At 41.8% G+C, this 21091-nt stretch overlaps 1 protein-coding gene across 3 annotated transcripts in view; it reads right to left on the reverse strand.

The window, feature by feature from the left end:
- Nucleotides 1–21091, reverse strand: part of LOC132836766 (mitogen-activated protein kinase-binding protein 1-like) — a 172255-nt gene that overhangs the window by 31191 nt on the left and 119973 nt on the right. For all 3 annotated transcript variants that reach the window (XM_060856219.1, XM_060856218.1, XM_060856220.1), the window contains exons 23-24: nucleotides 4926–5092; nucleotides 4210–4352 (exon numbers count right to left, since the gene is read on the reverse strand). In XM_060856219.1, coding sequence (XP_060712202.1) covers nucleotides 4210–4352; nucleotides 4926–5092 — 310 coding nt within the window. The remainder of the gene's footprint in view (nucleotides 1–4209; nucleotides 4353–4925; nucleotides 5093–21091) is intronic.

Raw genomic sequence — 21091 nt, forward strand, 5'->3', positions numbered from 1 at the left:
TATCACATCCTTCCTGTATGGAGCTGACCAGATCCACACACAATAGTCTAGTTGTGGCTTGACCAACGTTCTGTACAACTCCAACATTACCTCTTTGTTCTGGTACTCTGTTCCACGACTGGTGAAAGCAAGTATCCCATATGCCGTCTTAACTATTGTATTCATGTGCTCTGCCGATTTCAGAGACTGTGAATAAATACCCTAAGATCCTTCTGTTCCTCTAAGCTACTCAGTGTCCTGTCATTCATTAAATATCCCCTCAGCTTGTTTCTTCTTCCAAAGTGTATCACCTCTCACTGATCAGAGTTAAACACCATCTGTGACTAGTCTGTCCATCTTCCTGTAACCTACAACCATCTTCTTCACTATTAACAGCTACCAATCTTTATGTCATCTGCAAATTTGCTTAGTATTCCGCCTGCCCCCACCCCATTTTCATCATTTATTGTTTATAACAAACAACAACGATGGTACACCACTGGACACTAGCCTTCAGTCACTCAAATAATTTCTACCATATCCTTTGTGCTATTACTAAGCCAGTTTCTAATCCACCTTGCCATGTTTCCATGTGCCCTAACCTTCTCACTCTCTCATGTGGGATCTTGTCAAAACCTTTGCTAAAATCCATATAAAGTATATCATCTGAACTTCCCTCATCCACACCCTTGATCACACTTAGTGGCTTTGATTTGGTATCTGTTTCAACAAATAAAAACTTTGTACATTTGGATCTATCATATAGAAAACCAGCAACAAAGTAATTTGTGGGAGCTCTAACATAAAAGTCAGCTTAATGATTTCTGTGCAATAAATGAAGTCCATGCCATGTCCCAAAGGAGCGATCCAGCCAGCCCATCTGTTGTCTAACCAATTTTCTTTTGTGGGCTGTGAAATCCTGGTCACTACTATTTGTTGCATAAAAATATTCATTCTCACATTGGATTTTACACTAAATAGTTTACCATTATCCTCTAGTCTTTACACCATCAGCATATGAAAAGATTTTATACATTTTTAGTAAAGTGTTCATATAATAATAAAATGATCAGAGGCATTTAGCCCACATGCACACCAGTTGTTTGGAACAGCTGCTTAATTCACCACATTATGAACAGATCAGATATGAGCCCCTGCAGCCTGCCTCACCATTCAGTAAGATCCTGGCTCATGGTAGGCTGTACTGGACAAGTCAAGACCCCTCACAGAATAATGTGAGCAATTCTAGTCTCTCTCAGAAAGATGTTGTGAAACTTGAAAGGGTTCAGAAAAGATTGACAAGGATGTTGCCAAGTTTGGAGAGTTTGAGCTAGAGGGAGGAGTTGAATAGGCTGCAGCTTCTTTCCCTGAGGTGTCAGAGGCTGAAGGTTGACTTTATAGAGGCTTATAAAATCATGAGGGATATTGATAGGGTAAATAGCCAAGGTCTTTTTCCTCAGGGTAGGAGAGTACAAAACTAGAGGGCATAGATTTGGTGAGAGGAGAAAGATTTAAAAGGGACTTGACCGAACAAGTTGCCAGAGAAGGCGGTGGAGGCAGATATAATGACAACATTTAAAAAAGCCTTCTGGAGGAGTACAAGAGGAGGGATATGGGCCAAATACTGGCAAGTAGGATAGAGCAGTTTAGGATAACTGGTCAACAGAGACGAATTGGATCAAAGGATCTGTTTCTGGGCTGTATAATTCTGACTTAATGGTCTCCTTGCATTTCAAATTCAACATTCCTAGTTGGCCCCCACAACCTTGGATTCCTATGCCCAATAGGAATCTACCTCCACCTTCAATTATTTAATGACCTACCTCCACTGTCTTTTTAGGTGATGTTCCAAAGTTGCCCAATCCTTTCAGCCTTCTTGAGTCTATGTTAAACCTAGATACAGGCCGTTCTGTTATAACACGCGTTTCATCAACATGAATTCACTAATGCGATCGACAAATTGGGGATGCTGTTTCTAAAACATGAACTTTTAAAATGTGTTGGCTGTAATGTAGCATATGGTATGAAGCTATGCAAATAGCTATTTCTAATGTCATTTGTGCCCAACTTGAACTGAGGCCTAAACGGCACATAACAGTATTTCCAGAATAGAAGCTCGAACCGAACCCCATATGACAACCACTTAATCTATTAGGATAACATGAATGCTGATTTCTGCAGCAATTGTGCCTTATATGGAGCAATCTTCCTTGGTAAAATTTTTTTTCATATAAAATCACTCGTATGTGTGTTGTTCCTTGTCCCCTAGTTATCCTTCAAAGGTGATGATGTGCTCCCTTCTTGACCCACTGCAGTCCATATAATCTTAGAGACTCACAATACCCTGTGTGGGGTGGGTTATCCTGTATTTCTAATAAACATCTTTTAAAACAAGGAATATGAAACAAGAGAAGTAGTTAACAAGTTCTTTATGTCAAAAGCAGGGTGGTAAATATGAGAAAAATAGCTTTAACCTGCAGCAGGATATTAATAGATGGGTCAACTTGGCAAATAGTAGGGAATAACATTTAGAGTCATAGAGATGTACAGCATGGAAACAGACCCTTTGGTCCAACCCATCTATGTTGATCAGATATCCCAACCCAATCTCGTCCCATCTGCCAGCACCTGGCCCATATCCCTCCAAACCTTTCCTATTCATATACCCATCCAAATATCTCTTAAATGTTGCAATTGTATCAGCCTCCACCACTTTCTCTGGCAGCTTATTCCATACACGTACCACCCACTGCGTGAAAAAGTTGCCCCTTAGGTCTCTTTTATATCTTTCGCCTCTCACCCTAAACCTATGCCCTCTAGTTCTGGATTCCCCGACCCCAGGGAAAAGACTTTGCCTATTTACCCTATCCATGCCCCTCATAATTTTGTAAACCTCTATAAGGTCAACCCTCAGCCTCCGACGCTCCAGGGAAAACAGCCCCAGCCTGTTCAGCCTCTCCCTATACTCAAATCCTCCAACCCTGACAACATGCTTGTAAATCTTTTCTGAACCCTTTCAAGTTTCACAACATCTTTCTGATAGGAAGGAGACCAGAATTGCACGCAATATTCCAACAGTGGCCTAACTAATGTCCTGTACAGCCGCAACATGACCTCCCAATTCCTGTACTCAATACTCTGACCAATAAAGGAAAGCATACCAAACGCCTTCTTCACTATCCTATCCACCTGCGACTCCACTTTCAAGAAGCTATGAACCTGCACTCCCAGGTCTCTTTGTTCAGCAACATTCCCTAGGACCTTACCATTAAGTGTATAAATCCTGCTAAGATTTGCTTACCCAAAATGCAGCACCTCACATTTGTTGAATTAAACTCCATCTGCCACTTCTCAGCCCATTGGCCCATCTGGTGAAGATCAAGTAATGCACTTAGAGAACACTAAAAGGTCAAGGGATTACACTCTGAATGGCAAGATCCTGGAAAGTACTGAAGTTCAGAGGGACTTTGGTCTGAAAATCCGCAGTTCCAAGGTAATAGAGCAGGTAAATAAGGTGAACATGGTATATGCCTTGGTTAATAAACCAAAACATAGAAGACAAGATCAGGGAGGTTATCCTGGAATTACATAAAATGCTGGATATGGCAGAACTTTGAGTACTGCATGCAGTTCTGGTCACTACATTACAGAAAGATGTGATTACACTCGAGAGAGAGTGTAGAGGAGATTTACTAGGCTCATATGAGAATCTGATCTATGAAGAAAGACTGATCAGCTGGGATAGTTTTCCTTAGAGAAGTGATAGTAATGAGGAGATAAGAAACAGCGAGCATATGGTGTTTCAAGAAGGTAGTTCATCACCACCTTCAAGAATTACAAGGATAGGCAACAAATGTTGCCCCAGCCAGCAACATCCATATCCCCTCAATGAATAAAAATCATGTGAAAACTGTTTGGAAAGAAGTGAAACTGTTGATGGCAAACTAGGCAGCTGCCAGCATACAGGAGTTACTCAATCCAACAGTTTGTGTAATCCCAGTTTAGATGGATGAAACTACAAAATTGGTGAAACAAATTATTGATGAAAATCAAACTTAATTACCATTAATTTTGAAATACATTCAGCTGCCTACCTCAATATCCTTAATACATTTAAGTTGTGACAAGTTGGTTTGAGTATCAATTTTATTAACATCAATACATTTAACTCTATTCTTCTCTACCTACTATCTTCTCAAAAAGATGATGATGATCTTGGGGATTTCTCACCATCCTGTTGCTGTTCATTGCTGGCATTGCTGCCTGAATCCATTGAGTAGGCACTGTCAGGACTGTTCTCCACTGAACGTACAATTTCCCATTCAGATTCACTCTCCAGTACCTTCTTTGGAGGCTCTTTTACTTGATAAACACTGGTATGGAAATGAAAGGTAGAGTGTCAATGTGCAATAAGTTCAAGATACTGGAGTCCTGATTGTTGTATGGATGCCAGAACTTGACAGTGTAAAAAGTTACTAAATGTTGAGATTAAATATAAAATGATTGCATATGACTTCTGTTCCTTCTTAAAACCGCATACGTTGCAAAGCAGTGCTTTCCAAGATCATATGCAAAGGTGACTGCCTATAGCAACTTATCTCCATTATTGTCCTCCCACTGAAGAAGTAGAATGCCTCCTTTTATCTTTAGCAGCTGCTTCCATCAAGCTAAACAATTTGGAATGTTACTTGTTCAGACATCTTTCAATCCATTCCTCAATGACAAACAATTCCAACAGAATAAAAAAAATTAAATGGCGGGGTCGTATCTCTAACTCCAGTCTACCATACAGTTAAGATTATAAATGATAAATACTGGTCATTGTAAAATAAATCAGAAATATAGACAGATTTAAAGTTTAACCAGTTCCATGGACAAAAAGCTAACATTCAGATGAAAAAACAACTTCAGTTCTCAAATATTTAATACCGTCAATGAATACCTACTTCTCTGTGCTGGTAGAATGCTCATTTTGCACTGGGTAAAACATTGGTGCACTTAGCTCCATTTCCACAGTATCCACTTCGCGGGAAAATGTACTGTCTGCATCCAAGCAAACAGAGCTTGGCCTTCCCATAGACTCTTTTGTCAAAAGGCTGGGGGATAACTCCATCTAAAAAGCAAAAAAAATTATATAGAACGTTCAAAGTGGTCTAAATTCTGAACTGCATAACTGTTTTATTGCATATTTAATCTAAACATTGTTCCAAAGAATGAAATAGTATCAACTTACCTCACAATTTTGGAAGAACATAAGAAATAGGAACAGGTGTAGGCCATTTGTCCCCTCAAACTATCCAAGAATGTAGCTGATTTACTCCAGACCTCAACTCTTCTGTCCCAGCTCATCATAACTGTTAATTAACTGATATTTCAAAATTCTAAGCCCTTTCTAAATATTTTCAGTGATCTAGCCTCCACAAATCCCTCTGACAGAGTTCTAGACATTCACTATACTACACATTTCTACACAGAAATCCTATGCATTTCAATTCTAAATGAGTGCCCCTTATTCTATAACTATATCCCTGAGATTGAGTTTCTCACGAGATGAAACACCCTCTCAACATTTAGCCTGTCAAGTCCCCTCATAATATCATGTGCTTCAATAAGATCACCTTCATTCTTCTAAACTCTAACAAATAAAGATCTAATCAGTTTAGCCAGTCATTCTTGATAAGTTAACAGGATCATCCCAGAAATCAGAGTTCAAAAGGCATTCACCATCACCAATGCTGATAATATCCTCTCAAATACAGGGACCAAACTACTGTAGGTGCAGTGTCTACACAGTTGTAACAGGACTTCATACAACTGCCTTCACAACTTGAGCAAGAGCGAGGTTTGTGTAAAGATTTGTAGTTTGGGTGCCGGTTGGCGTGGTTGTGAGCTGGGACATCGATTTGCAGAAGTTTCATGCTCTATCTATATGACATCTTCGTTGCTTTGGAGCCTCCTCTGAAACACTGCTGTTCTGCCTCTTCTGGATTTTACTTAGCTCCATTCCTGCTGCTTCCGGTTGCCAGTTCTGATTGCTCATTGTAGTGGCCGGTATATTGGGTCCAAGTCAATGTGCTTGTTGATAAAGTTGGTGGCTGAGTGCTACACTTCTAGAAATTCTCTGGCTGCACTGTTTAGTTTGTCTTAGGATTGTTGTGATGGCCCGTCGAATTTGTGGTCCTTGGTCATCTGTGTTTACGGCTACTAGGGACAGCTGGTCATAGGGTTTGATGGCTAGTTGGTGCTCATGGATGTGGATTGTTAGTTGTCTGCCTGTTTGTCCTAGATAGTAGTCCCTTTGTACCCAAGGGGGATAAATTCCAAGGCCTATGGCGGAAGCCCGAAACCACAGACAGGAGCGAACCCATTCATTTCAATGGGAAATATACCTTCCTGGCCGACCTCTGGTCCCTCGTTCCGGAAGGTTCCCTATAATATGTTCAAGGCTGGAGTAAACCAGGTAACTGAAACCACATAAAATGATTAAGCGGATAAAGGGGTCACCATGTATTGTGTTTCGTGCTGTCTTTGTATGGAATCCTGTAAATTACATGTCTTGCATATGATGGGTATAGGGTCCTTTGTCCTGATAAGTTGCTGTCTGAATGTGGCTGTCGGTTTATGGGCTGTCATGAATCTGATGGTCGGAGAAGTCTGTCAGTTCCAAGATGTTTTTTACGTAAGGTAGCGTGGTTAGTGAGTTAGGTCATGGCGTATCCTCGTCACTTTGTTTGTCTGTTAGGTATCTGCAGATGAAATTGCGGGGATATCAGTTCTTGGCAAATACTCTGTAGAGGTCTTCTTCTTCTTCCTTTCGTAGGTCTGGAGTGCTGCAGTTTGTTGTAGCACTTTTGAACAGGGTCCTAATGCACCTTCTCTTGTGTATGTCTTGGTGCTTGCTGTTGTAATTTTGTGACAATTGAACAGGCCATCAACATAAGATACAACAGAACTACATACAGCAAAAGAACGGCACTACAAGACAAAATGACTAAGCTAACAACAGAGAAGACAACACAACAGGCACCTGGGTTAGACTCCACTTCAACAGACAGGTTACAGACACAGAAAAGACTGTACTATCCAAGGGCTTCAACTACAACCACAGGGACACAAAACAACAGACTTACTAACTTCATGAGAATGTATGCTCAGAACTAACGGACTAACCAAAGAGACACAGCAAACAAATAGTCAGATAAACTACTCTGCCCTTACTAACAAAGAAAAGACTTACAAACAACCTCAACATAAACAGAGAGAAACCTTAAAAACATCCAAAAATGACAAGAACATAATCATAGCACCAATGGACAAAGGCAGAATAACAATTATCACGGTCAAGACTGAATATATTCAGAAAGCAGAGAAACTACTTGCATATACAGACATCTACCTACAGAGGGAGTTTGACCCCACGCCACAGCTAACCAACAGAATAAACAACACACTAAGGAACCTTCAAAAAACAGACTAATAACTAAGATTGACCTACAAAGGATGAAACCAGAAAGCAACACTACCCCAAGATTTTACAGATTACCCAAAGTACACAAACCAGTCATACCACTCAGACCCATTGTGGCACTGCTGGGAACACCATCGCATAAACTGGCAAAAGAACTCCAACAAAAACTAAAATGTCTTACCAGTGGATCCAAACACTCCATACAATCATTATAGGAATTCCTAGACAACATCAAGGACATAAACAGACAAGGATGAAGCAATTTGATAGATCGACACTGTTCACTTCAATTGACAAAACTCTAGCCAGAGAAACAACAGCCAACCTTCTGGACAGGCAGGACAGACAACACAACGGGGAACCTATTAACAAGGATTGCATACTCAAACTACTAGACCTGTGCTTGACGACACACTTCACATTCGACACATGAACAAATCAATGGAACACCTATGAGCTCATCCATCTCTGAGCTCATAGCAGAAGCAGTGATGCAAAGATTGGAACAAACAGGAGAAAGTGAGCTCTGCAGATGCTGGAGATCAGAGTTAAAAAGTGTGGCACTGGAAAAGCACAGCCGCTCAGGAAACTGGTGAAATTCAGCAAAGATTTTCCTGCATCTCCAAACACCTCATCTAGCGTGTCCGTTGCCCTCAATGTGGTCTCTTCTACATTGGGGAGACAGGCCACCAACTTGCGGAATGTTTTAGAGAACATCTTTAGGACACACACACTAATCAACTTACTGCTCTTTGGCCAAACACTTCAACTCCCCCTTCCACTCCGCCAAGGACATGCAAGTCCTGGGCTTCCTCCACTGCCAAATCCTAGCCACCTGATGCCTGGAGGAAGAACACCTCATCTTACATCTTGGGATCAACGTTGATTTCGCCAATTTCCCCATCTCCCTTCCCCCCACCTTATCCCAGATCTAACCCTCTTAAACTGTCTGACCTGTCCATATTCCTTGACACCTATCCGCTCACTCGCCATTCTGTCCATGCCAACTAGATATTGTAAAAGGAGGTCTAGACTCATTTGCCAGCATTTGGCGCGTATTCCTCTCAACACTTCCCATTCATAAACCCATCCAGTTGCCTTTTAAAATGTAGTAATTGTACCAGTCTCCACCACTTCCTCTGGCAGCTTATTCCATACACACACCATTCTCTGTGTGAAAAGGTTGCCCTTTCAAAATCTTTCCCCTCTCACCCTAAACCTATGCCCTCCAGTTCTGGACTATCCCACCCTGGGGGAAAGATCTTGGTTATTCACCCCACCCATTCATGATTTTATAAACCTCTACAACGTCACCCCTCAGCCAACGCTCCAGGGAAAATACCCCAGACTATCCTGATAGCTCAAACCCTCCAACCCTGGCAAATCTTTTTTGAACCCTTTCAAGTTTTGCAAACCAGAACTGAACAAAATATTCCAAAAGTGGCCTAATCAATGTTCTGTACAACCACAACATGACTTCCCAAATCCTATACTCAATGCATTGACCAATAAAGGCAAGCATACCAAATGCCTTCTGCACTATCCTGTCTACCTGCAATTCCACTTTCAAGGAACTATGAACCTGCACTCCAAGGTCTCTTTGTTCAGCCACACTCCCTAGAACCTTAACATCAAGTGTGTAACTCCTGCTTGATTTGCCTTTCCAAAATGCAGCATCTCACAGTGATCTAATCAAACTCCATCTGCCGCTCCTCAACCACTGGCCCTTGTCATCAAGATCCCATTGTATTTGGAGGTAATCTTCTTTGCTGTCCACTACACCACCAATTTTGGTGTCATATGCAAACCTACTAACCATATCTCCTATATTCACATCTAAATCATTTATACAAATACAGGCTGTCCTGCTATTTGCTGCAATGTGACTGATGAACTGGGGACAATGTTTCTAAAGCGTGAACATTTAAAACTTGTTTGGCATTACACGATTACATTGTCAACATATTAACTGCTGTTTCTAAAGTAAGGTCTTTCTATAAAGTGGAGTTGCACCAAGACATAACCATTGCATTATAGAAGAATTGACAGTAATAAAAAGCAGTGGATCCAGTACGGATCCTTGTGGCATATTGCTAGTCACAGGCTTCCAGTCTGAAAAGCAACAATCCATCACCACCATCTGTCTTCTACCTCTTGAGCCAGTTCGTTATCCAAATGACTACCTTTTTCACCACTATTTTAAAACTAATAGAATTATGATCACCGGTCACTTCTCACCCAGAATAAATTCTAATGATTCACAAATGAGAGTCCTTCTACCCTGCACCAGCTCCTCAGGTTTTGCATTCATCTGCTCTAGCCTCCTATTTCTACTCTCACTAGCCTATGGCACCGGATGCAAGCATAAGAGGTGCAGTTAGTAAGTTTGCAGATGACACCAAAATTGGAGGTGTAGTGGACAGCGAAGAGGTTACCTCAGATTACAACAGATCTGGACCAGATGGGCCACTGGGCTGAGAAGTGGCAGAGGGAATTTAATTCGGATAAATGCAAGGTGCTGCGTTTTGGGAAAACAAATCTTAGCAGGACTTATACACTGGTCCTAGGGTATGGTCCTAGGGAGTGCTGCTGAACAAAGATATCTTGGAGTGCAGGTTCATAGCTCCTTGAAAGTGGAGTCACAGGTAGGTAAGATAGTGAAGGCAGTGTTTGTTTTTTTTTTCTTTCATTGGTCAGAGAATTGAGTACAGGAGTTGGGAGGTCATGTTGCGGCTGTAAAGGACATTGGTTAGACCACTGTTGGAATATTGCGTGCAATTCTGGTCTCCTTCCTATTGGAAAGATGTGAAACTTGAAAGGGTTCAGAAAAGATTTACAAGGATGTTGCCAGGGTTGGAGGATTTGAGCTATAGGGAGAGGCTGAACAGGCTGGGGCTATTTTCCCTGGACCGTCGAAGGCTGAGGGGTGACCTTATAGAGGTTTTTAAAATTATGAGGGGCATGGATAGAGTGAATAGGCAAAGTCTTTTCCCTGGGGTTGGGAAGTCCAGAACTCGTGGGCATAGGTTTAGGGTGATAGGGGGAAGATATAAAAGAGACCCACTGGGCTTTCACGCAGAGAGTGGTACGGTTATGGAATGAGCTGCCACAGGAAGTGGTGGAGGCTGGTACAATTGCAACATTTCAGAGGCATTTGGATAGGTATATGAATAGGAAGGGTTTGGAGGGATATGGGCTGGGTGCTGGCAGGTGGGACTAGATTGGATTGGCATGGATGGGTTGGACCGAAGGGTCTGTTTCCATGCTGTACATCTCTATGACTCTACTCGTGACGACCTCCTTTTGAAATTCTTGTCTAATTTCCTAAATTCTCCCACCAGAACCTTATCCTTTTCTCTTCCAATGTAGTTAGTTCCAATGTGTACACTGACCTCCTGTTGCCACCCCCCACTTTGAAAATATTCTGCACCACTTGGGGATATCCTTGATCCTGGCACCAGGCAGTCAACATATCATTCTGATGTTTCTGTGTCAGCAACAAAAATGTCTTAACTGTGCCTCTGACTAGACAGTCTCCTATTTAAACCATTTAGTTTAAACCTTTTTTTGGAATGCTAGAAGGATATAAGACTCTATCAGCTAATTTCATGAAAGGGCTACATTATCTAATAGGAACAATGTTCAGAAAGGTTTTCAATAAAGCTCAGTGATATGGCAGAGCACTACAAACTGAGCATGTAATGTTTATGCTTAAACAGCTTTGGATGACATTGATAATTACAAATCAAACAGAAATTAACATGACGATTTAGGTAATCACATAAATATGCGAGCCTCCCTGACAACATTCTTTAAAACAAGCCACTGCCTGCAAAACCAAGTGACAGACAGAGTTAAGCAATCCCACAACAACCCCAGAACTAAGCTCTGCAGTGCTGCCACATCCAGTAGTGAGTGGTGGAGGACGAGGCTTCACAAACATCCCCATCCTCAAATATGGAAGAGCCCACCACATCAATTCAAAAGATATGGCTGAAGCTTTCACAGCAATCAGCCAGAAGTGCCAAATGGATGACCCATCTCAGCTCCTCCAGTGGTCCCCAGTAATACAGATACCAGTCTTCAGCCAATTCGATTCACTCCACATAATATCAAGAAACAGTTGGAGACACTGGATATTGCAAAGTCTACAGGCCCTGACAACATTCCAGCAATAGTCCTGAAGACTTATACTCTACAAGATCACGCTCCCCTGGACAAACTGTTACAACATTGGTATCTTCCCGACAGTGTGGAAAATTGCCCAAGTATGGCTTGTGCATAAAAAGCAGGACAAATCCAATCTGACCACTCCAAGCTATACTCAATCATCAGTAAGGTGATGAAGAATATCATTAATAGTGCTATCGAGCTTAATCTGCTCAGCTATAACCTGCTCAGTGATGCCCAATTTGGGTTTTACCAGGACCACTCAGCTCTGTACTGTATTACAGCCTTGACTCAAACATGGACAAGAGAGCTGAATTCCAGATGTGAGAGGAGGGTGACAGCCCGTGACATCAAGGCTGCATTTGACCAAGGTTGGCATCAAAGAGCCATGGCAAAACTGGAATCAACGGGAATCTCAGGACAAGCTCTCCAGTGGTTAGAGTCATATCGGAAACATAAGATGATGATTGTGACTGTTGGAGGTCAGTCATCTCTCGGTGGGAGAGCATTGCGGTGACAGTGACCACAACTGCCTCACCTTTACCATAGCCATGGAGAGGGATAGCAAATGACAGTATGGGAAGGTATTTAATTGGGGGAGGGGAAAGTGTACTGCTATTAGACAGGAGCTGTGCAGTATAAATTGGGAACAATTGTTCTATGGGAAAAGCACAACAGAAATGTGGAGGCTGTTTGAGGAATACTTGTTGGGAGTGTTGAATAACTTTGTCCCACTGAAACAGGCAAGGAATGGTAAGGCGAAGGAGCCTTGGATGACAAGGGAAGAGAAGCTTCTTGCCAAGAGGAAGGAGGAAGCTTACTTAAGGTTGAGGAAGCAAGGATCTTTACAGGATTACAGGGTAGCTAGGAAAGAACTCAAAAATGGTCTGAGAGCTAGGAGGGGGCATGAAAAAGCCTTGGCAGGAAGGATTAGGGAAAACCCAAAGGCGTTCTACACTTACATGAGGAATAAGAGAATGATTAGAGAGGGTAGGGCTGATCAGGGATAGTGGCGGAAACTTGTGCCTGGTGTCTGAAGAGGTACGGGAGTTTTTTGCTTCAGTATTCACTAGAGAGAGGGACCTTGTTGATAGTGAGAACACTGTGGACCAGTGTTGGCTTGAACGGATTGATATTAAGAAAGTGAATGTGCTGGAAATTCTGGGAAGCATCAAGACAGATAAGTTCCCAGGGCCAGTCCAAATATATCCATGGTTACTACGGGAAGCAAAGAATGAGATTGCTACACCTCTGGCGATGATCTTTGCATCCACTGGATGATTGGAGGAAGGCAGATGTTGCCCCTCTGTTCAAAAAAAGGAACAGGGAAATCCCTGGGAATTACTGACCAGTTAGTCTTATGTGTGTGGCAAGCAATGCATTGGAAAGGAGTCTGAGAGATAGACATAAATCCCATTTGGAAAAACAGTTTCATTAAAGATAGTCAGCATGGCTTTGTGAGGGGCATGTCATGCCTCAAGCCTTATTGAGTTCTTTGAGGATGTGGCGAGACAAGTTGAATGAAGGTTAAACAGTGGATGTGGTGTATATGGATTTCACAAAGACATTTAATGAGGTTCCTCACTTCCTCATTTAGAAAGTTAGGAGGTATGGGATACTGGGAAATTTGGCTGTCTGAAAGAAGACAGCCAGTGCTAGTGGATGGAAAGTATTCTGCCTGGAGGTCAGTGACCAGTGGAGTCCTGCAGGGATCTGTTCTTGGCCCTCTGCTCCTTGTAGTTTTTACAAATGACTTGGATGAAGAAGTGGAAAGGTGGGTTAGTAAGTTTGCCGATGACACAAAGGTCATTGGTATTACAGATAGTGTTGGGTGCTGTTGCAGGCTACAACAAAACATTGACAGGATGCAGAGCTGGGCTGAGAAGTGGCAGATGGCATTCAACCTAGATAAATGCAAAGTGATTCATTTTGGAAGTTCAAATTTGAATGCTGAATACAGGGTTAAAGACGGGATTCTTGGCAGTGTGGAGGAACAGCAGAATCTTGGGGTCCACGTACATAGATCCCTCAAAGTTGCCACCCAAGTTGATAGGGTTGTTAAGTCAACGTATGGTGTTTTGGCTTTTATTAACTGGGAGAATGAGTTTAAGAGACACAAGGTTTTGCTGTAGCTCTATAAAACCCTGGTTAGGCCACATTTGGAATATTGCGCCCAGTTCTGGTTGCCTCATTACAGTAAGGATGCAGATGCTTTAGAGAAGGTGCAGAGGAGATTTATCAGGATGCTGTCTGGATTGGAGGGTTTTTGTGTCATGAGAGGTTGAGTGAGCTACGGTTTTCACACTGGAAAGAAGGAGGAAGAGAGGTGACTTGATAGAGGTGTGCAAGGTAATGAGAGACTTTTCTAGGAGAAAGTGAGGACTGCAGATGCTGGAGACCAGAGTCCTGCTCCTCGGATGCTGCCTGGCCTGCTGCACTTTTCCAGCTCCACATTTTTCAACAATGAGAGACTTTTTCCCAGGGCAGAAATAGCTCACGGGGTCTGATAATTTTAAGGTGACTGGAGGAAGGTATAGGGGAGAGGTCAGAGTTAGGCTCTTTACGCAGAGAGTAGTGGGTGCGTGGAATGCACTGCCAGGTTAATAGAGTCAGAGACATTAGGGACATTTAAGCAACTGCTGGACAAGCACATAGATGGCAGTAAATTGAGGGGTGGGTAGGTCAGATTGAAGTTAGACTAAGATAAATGCTAGGCCCAACATTGTAGGCTGAAGGTTCTGTATTGTGCTGTACAGTTCTATGTTCGATCACAGTTCCAGGACATCTCTACAGGAATTCCTCAGGATAGTGTCCTTGGCCCAACAATCTTCAGCTGCTTCATCAATGACCTTCCCTCTATCTTAAGGTCACAAGTAGGGATGTTCGCCAATGTTCGGACAATGTTGAGCACCATTTATGACTCCTCAGACACTGAAGCAGTTCAGGTCTGCATACAACAAGATCTGGACAAAATCCGGGCTTGGGCTGACAGACAGCAGGTAACATTCATTCCATACAAATGTTGGGCTCTGACCATCACCAGTCCTTACTAATCTAACCACTGCACTTTGACATTCAATGGTGTTATCATCATTGAACCCTCCACGGTCAACATCCTGCAGTTATCACCCAGAAACAAAACTGGACTTACCACATAAACAGTGGCTACAAGAGCAAGTCAGAGGCTAGGAATACTGAGGCGAGTAACACAATTCGGGGAAAATCATGAGAATAACTTACTATAGTGAAAAGGAAACCCTTGAAAGGGAAGCAGAAGTTAAAGAGCTCCAGTGTTTTCATCGCAATAAAGTAGGCCACAGTGTTGGTGACTTAGGAAAAGCACTGAGAAGCCAGATATAGGAAAACAGGATAAATCAGTGAATTTTGTTGGAGTGATAATGGAAAGCACAGTGGAGGCTAGAAAGCTACTCCAGAATGTGCAACCGGATCGGGGGTTGGTAAAGGAGGAGGAACCATATACCTGCGAAGGTAGAGTTTATTTGCATAGGCCAGGAGCAACAGGTAAAGACATTACAATATTGAGAGATACAAGATCCTCTCAATCTTTGAAGAAAAAGCTGGGATATGTACCTCTGAAGGGCTTTTGCCAGGAAAAGTGCTAGTAAAAGGAATGCATGATGAGACTAGTAGTGCTCAATTATGTAGAGTGAGCTTAGAATGTCCAGAGAAGAGTAGAGAAGTAACCGTAGGAGTACTGGTCAAACTCTCAGCTCCAGGAATACAATTTGTCCTCACTAATGGTATAGCTGGTTCACAGGTAAGAGTGCTGCCTCCTGTGGTTGAAAAGCCAATGGAAACACAGGCAACTGAATTATTGCAGGACACATATACTAGGATTTTCCTGACTGTGTGGTAATGAGGTCACCAATTGAAACAGGAGAAATCAAAGAGTGCAGCTAAGAAAGTTGAAGTGGAATTAGCAGAGGCCCTGTTTAATCAAATGGCTAACACAAATCAGGAGCAGGTAGAGGACAAAGCAGACATCTTTAGCTCAGATAAATTAACTGAGTTACAGCAGAAAGATGAAAACTTAAAGCAATTGTATCAAAATGCATATGCAGAAAAATAATCAAATGTATCCCTGAATGCTATCATCATAAAAATTATGTCTTAATGAGGAATTGGAGACCATCACATATTCAGGCAGATGAGAGATGGCAGAAGTTCATCAAGTCATATTGCCAATGGATTATAGAAAGGTGTTGCAGATGGTCCATGAACTACCAACAGGGAGTCAGTTTGGGGTGAGAAAAACTGGAGCTAAAATACAAAAAAGGATTTTCCTGGCTTGGTCTGCACGAAGATGCCACATACACCCGTGCGTAGGTTGAATTCTGAAGTTTTAAATTAGGGGGTCGACCTATTTACGAGGTTTTGTTTGAGGGGATGAATATTTATCTACAAAATAGATAAAATGGGAAACTTACCTTCCCGGCAGTCCCCGGTCCCTGTAATATGTTCACGCCGCAGTAAACTGTGGGTAACAGTAATTCTGACAACATGCAGCGAAATGTGACGGATAGAAGACCCGGGACGGAATGATATGGCCAGCAGACAAGAAAGCCAGAGCGGAGCCCATTGGGCAGACACACTGACTCATAAATGTTGATCTGTAACTGTGAAGAACTAGGGTGGACTTATACACAAGATATATGGAAAATACAAGTTTTTTTGGCCAAAATTAGGGAGTTACTTACATATGATATCAATCTGTACACTAGTATATACGGTAGTTGAATTTTGCCTTATATATCAAGTACAGGTAGACAATCCTTTATCCAAAATCATGAAATCCGAAAAGCTCCGAAATCTGAAGGATTTTTTGTGAAGTTTTTTTTCTCATTAACAAGTTTGTTTGGCATGCAAACAGTTAACCCAACTCCACACCCACTTGATCAGGTCACTCAGATGCGATTTGGTAGGGCGTGGTCCAGTAGTGGCAGGCCTCAATTCTGTCTCAGGGCCCGTAGTACTCTGAGTCTGCTGCTCGGTAAGATTTTTAAAAGTTTCACCGTCAAACTGTCACTTATTCCAAAATTCGAAAAATTCTGAATTCCAAAACCAGCTGGTCCCAAGCGTTTCGGATAAAGGATTGTGTACTTGTAATTGGAAAAATACAGGCAGTAATAAAACCCGCACTTTTGATACCTATTCCTGTGTTTGAGGAATCTTTTATAACTGTTGTAATTGTTTGAGTAGAACCCCTACCTAGAACAAAAGGTGGGAATCAGTATTTGTTAGAAATAATGAATGTGTCCACTAGATTACCAGAGGCCATTCCATTATGCTAAAAAGGATTGTAGAGGAGTTATTCAAATTTTTCATTATATATGGACTACTTACAGAGATACAATCAGATCAAGGGTCAAACTTTGCATTAAAATTATTCAAGGACATTATGGCTTAGGAATAAAACAATTCAAATTGACTGCATATCATTCAGTGACACAGGAAGTGCGAGAAAGGTGACATCAGACATTAAAGACCATGTTGAGGGCTTATAGTCAAGACCATCCAGATGATTAGCATTAGCAAATTTGAGAAGATTTATAGCCCAGGTTGAGGTTCTGGATGTAGGTTTGCTCGCTGAGCTGGATGGTTCATTTTCAGACATTTTGTCACCATACAGGGTGACAAGCACGAGAATCCTTAGAAGTATGGCATTCCAACCAGAACTCTATCAACAAACACACTGATTTGAATCCCATTTACCAACCCCTGAGAAAAAGAATGGAAATGACATCACTATAGGAAATTATGTCACCACAGGAAATGACATCACCACCCCAAGAAAATCCAAACATATAAATAGAAAGTGGGCTACACCCCCATTCGGAGGCTGATTGAAGATGTTACCTAGAATGGTGATGAAATATCTGAAAATGAACCGTTTCAGTGAGCACATCCATGATTGTGATAAAGGAATTCCATTTGTATTTTTTTGAGATCAGAGATGCACCAAATGAATCAACCATATTCAGGCCATTTGAATTAGTTTTTGGGCATGAAATAAGAGAACTGCTAAAGTTGATTAAGGAGAAATTGGTAAGTCAGAATTCAAAGACAACACATTTGAACAGTCAATGTTAGGGAATGATTAAGTAGAACAGGGGAGTTGGCTAGACAGCATTTAAAAGTATACATAGCATACAATGAAACAGGAAGCAGACAAGGAATCAAAAACTCGCAATTTTGCTATTAGTGCTAAGGTGTTAGTGTTACTTCCAATAATAGGTGAACCTTTAAAAGTAAGGTTTAACGGATCTTATCAAGTTGAAAGGAAATTGAGTGAGGCAAACTCTTTGATAAGGACTCCAGACAGAAAGAAATCTGTCAAGTGAATATGCTGATAAGGTATTTTGACAGAGAAGGGAAGCCAAAGGAGACTGTGTTATTGGTTACAACACAGAGTGAAGAATGAAAGTCAGAGAATTCTGAACTGGATATTCCTCACATTAAACTGGACAATGGGGAAGTTGTCAAAAATTGGGGTAAATTGAATTTCCTTCCAGAAGAAAATTGAAATGACCTGAAAGAGTTATTACTATCACATGGAGAGATATCTGGAAATAGATGTACATATAGGAAATGCTCTGATTAAGCAACATCTTTATTGGCATAACCCTCTAAACCTGGCACAAGTTGAAAAGGATTTTGAATGCATGCTCCAAGATGACATAATTGAAGTGATTTGCAGTGACTGACGTCTTGAAAAATGTCCATTATGACAGAGGTGGTGGTGCTGGATGTCTTGAAATGCATAAAAATGGATAAATTCCCAGGACCTGATCAGTGTACCCTCGAACACTGTGGGAAGCTAGGGAGGGGATTGCTGGGCCCTTTGCTGAGATATTTGTATCATCGATAATCACAGGTGAGGTGCCAGAAGACTGAAGGGAATTGTAGACCGATGAGCTTGACATCAGTGGTGGGCAAGTTGTTGGAGAGAATCCTGAGAGACAGGATTTACATATATTTGGAAAGGGAAGGACTGATTAGGGATAGTCAGCATAGCTTTGTGCATGGGAATTCAGGTCTCAAGAATTTAAATGAGTTTTTTGAACTAACAGAGGAATGATGAGGACAAAGTGGTAGGCGTTATTGATATGGACTTCAGTAAGGTGTACGACGAAGTTCCTCGTGAGAGACTGGTTAGCAAGGTTAGAGCTCATGGAATACAGAGAAAACTAGCCATTTGGATACAGAACTGACCTCGAAGGTATGAGACAGAGGGTGGTGGTGGTGGTGGTGGAGGGTTGCTTTTCAGACTGGAGGCCCATGACCAATGGTGTGCCATAAGGATCGGTGCTGAGTGCACTATATTTCGTCATTTATATAAATGATATGGATGTGAACATAGGAGGTAAAGTTAGTAAGTTTGCAGATGACACCAACAAAGAGGGTTACCTCAGAGTACAAAGGGATCTTGATCAGATGGGCCAATGGGCCATGGAGTGGCAGAGTTTAATTTAGATAAATGAGAGGTGTGTGCATTTTGGAAAAGCAAACCAGAGCAGGACTTATACACTTAAATGATAAGATCCTAGGGACTGTTGTTGGCCTACAGGTTCATAGTCCCTTGACAGCAAGTTGCATGTAGACAAGATAGTGAACAAGGCATTTCGTATTCTTTTCTTTATTGGTCAAAGCATTGAGTACAGGAGTTGGAAGGTCATGCTGTGACTGTACAGGAATTGCTTTGGCCACTTTTGGAAGATTGCATGCAATTCTGGTCTCCTATCTATCGGAAGGATGGTGTGAAACTTGAAAGGATTCAGAAAAGATTTACAAGGATTTTGCCAGACTTGGAGGATTTGAACTATAGTGAGAGGCTGAATAGGCTGAAGTTGTTTTCCCTGAGTGTCAGAGGCTGAGGGGTGACCTTATAGGGGTTTATAAAATCATGAGGGCCATGGATAAGATAAATAGACAAGGCCTTTTCCCTGGGATGGGGGAGTTCAGACTTATAGGGCATAGATGTAGGGAGAGAGGGCAAAAGGGACCTAAGGGGCAGGTTTTTCACAGAGGGTGGTATGTTTATGGAATGAGCTGCCAGTGGAAGTAGTGGAGGCTGGTACAATTACAGCATCTAAAAGGTATCTGGATGGGTATATGAATAGGAAGGGTTTAGAGGGATATAGGCCAAGTGCACACTCAGGTCAGGGGTTTGTTGAAATATTCCCCACTTGTTTGGATGAGTGCAGCCCCAAACAATTCTCAAGAAGCTTGACACCATCCTAGACAAAGCAGCCTGCTTGACTGGCACCGCATCCACTCCCTCCTCCACCGACACTCAGTACACACTGCTGCTAAAACCATCTGCAAGATGCTCTGCAGAAATTCACCAATGATCCTTAGAAGTAGTCGTGAGTTTGGAAAGTGTTGTCTATCGAGATGAACAAGGACAGCAGATAAACTGGAACACCTCCACCTTCAAATTCCCCTCCAAGCCACTTAGCATCCTCACTTGAAAATACATTACGGTTCCTTCACTGTCACTGGGCCAAAATCTCAGAATTCCTTCCCTAATGGCAACGTGGGTAAACTCACATCAGGTGGATTGCAGCGGTTCAAGAAGGCAGCTCATCACCACCTTCACAAGGGCAACTAGGGATAGGCAATAAATCTTGGCCAACCGGCGAGGTCCACATCCCACAAATGAATAATCTTTTTTTAAAAAAGTGATGCTGCTCCTCTATAAAATCATTGGTCAGATCACATTTGGAATATTGTCTCAATTCTGGGCAACTTATTTAGGGAATGATGTTAAAGCCTGGAGACTGTGCGAAGGTTTGCCTGAAATATTCCAGGAATGAAGGATATCAAATAATAGAAAATATGAGAGAAATTGAGCTTATACTGCTTAGCGCACAGAAGATTAACAGGTTACCTTTTTGATAAGAAGAAAATTCTATTTCCACTAGTCAGTATGTCAGTAACTGGGGGTCACAATTTTAAGATTGTCAGCAAGAGAGCTAAAAGTGCAACAAGGACAAACTTCTTGACTCAGTTGTTAGAATTTGGAATGCACTGCCTGGGAGAGTGGCTGATTCCATTGGAGATTTCAAGAGTGCTGAACATAGTATTTGAAAATTATTAAGTTTGAGGACTAAGATTATTGTGGAAACTGGGACCAGCTGAGCAGCTCTTTTAGGATTTTGTATAGACAAGATGGATCAAATGGCCTCCTTGTGAATATAAAATTCCATGATATTATACGTATTCCATGGTTATTATTCCCTAGCCACATAAAAACATATTTGGTCATCACCGAACTTGTCCCTAACAGGTGGTCAACAACTGCAAACAACTTCATAGGCCTGGGATTCTCTGGTAAACTGATTTTGTTTATCCTTATGACCTCAGGAAGACAAAATTTCATTCAGACAGTTATACTTATTTATAACTAATTAGATTCATGAATGGTAGCCCCACATTTATGTGCATAAGCTA

Source organism: Hemiscyllium ocellatum, chromosome 47 (assembly GCF_020745735.1).
Source record: "Hemiscyllium ocellatum isolate sHemOce1 chromosome 47, sHemOce1.pat.X.cur, whole genome shotgun sequence".
NCBI classification, from domain to species: Eukaryota; Metazoa; Chordata; class Chondrichthyes; order Orectolobiformes; family Hemiscylliidae; genus Hemiscyllium; species Hemiscyllium ocellatum.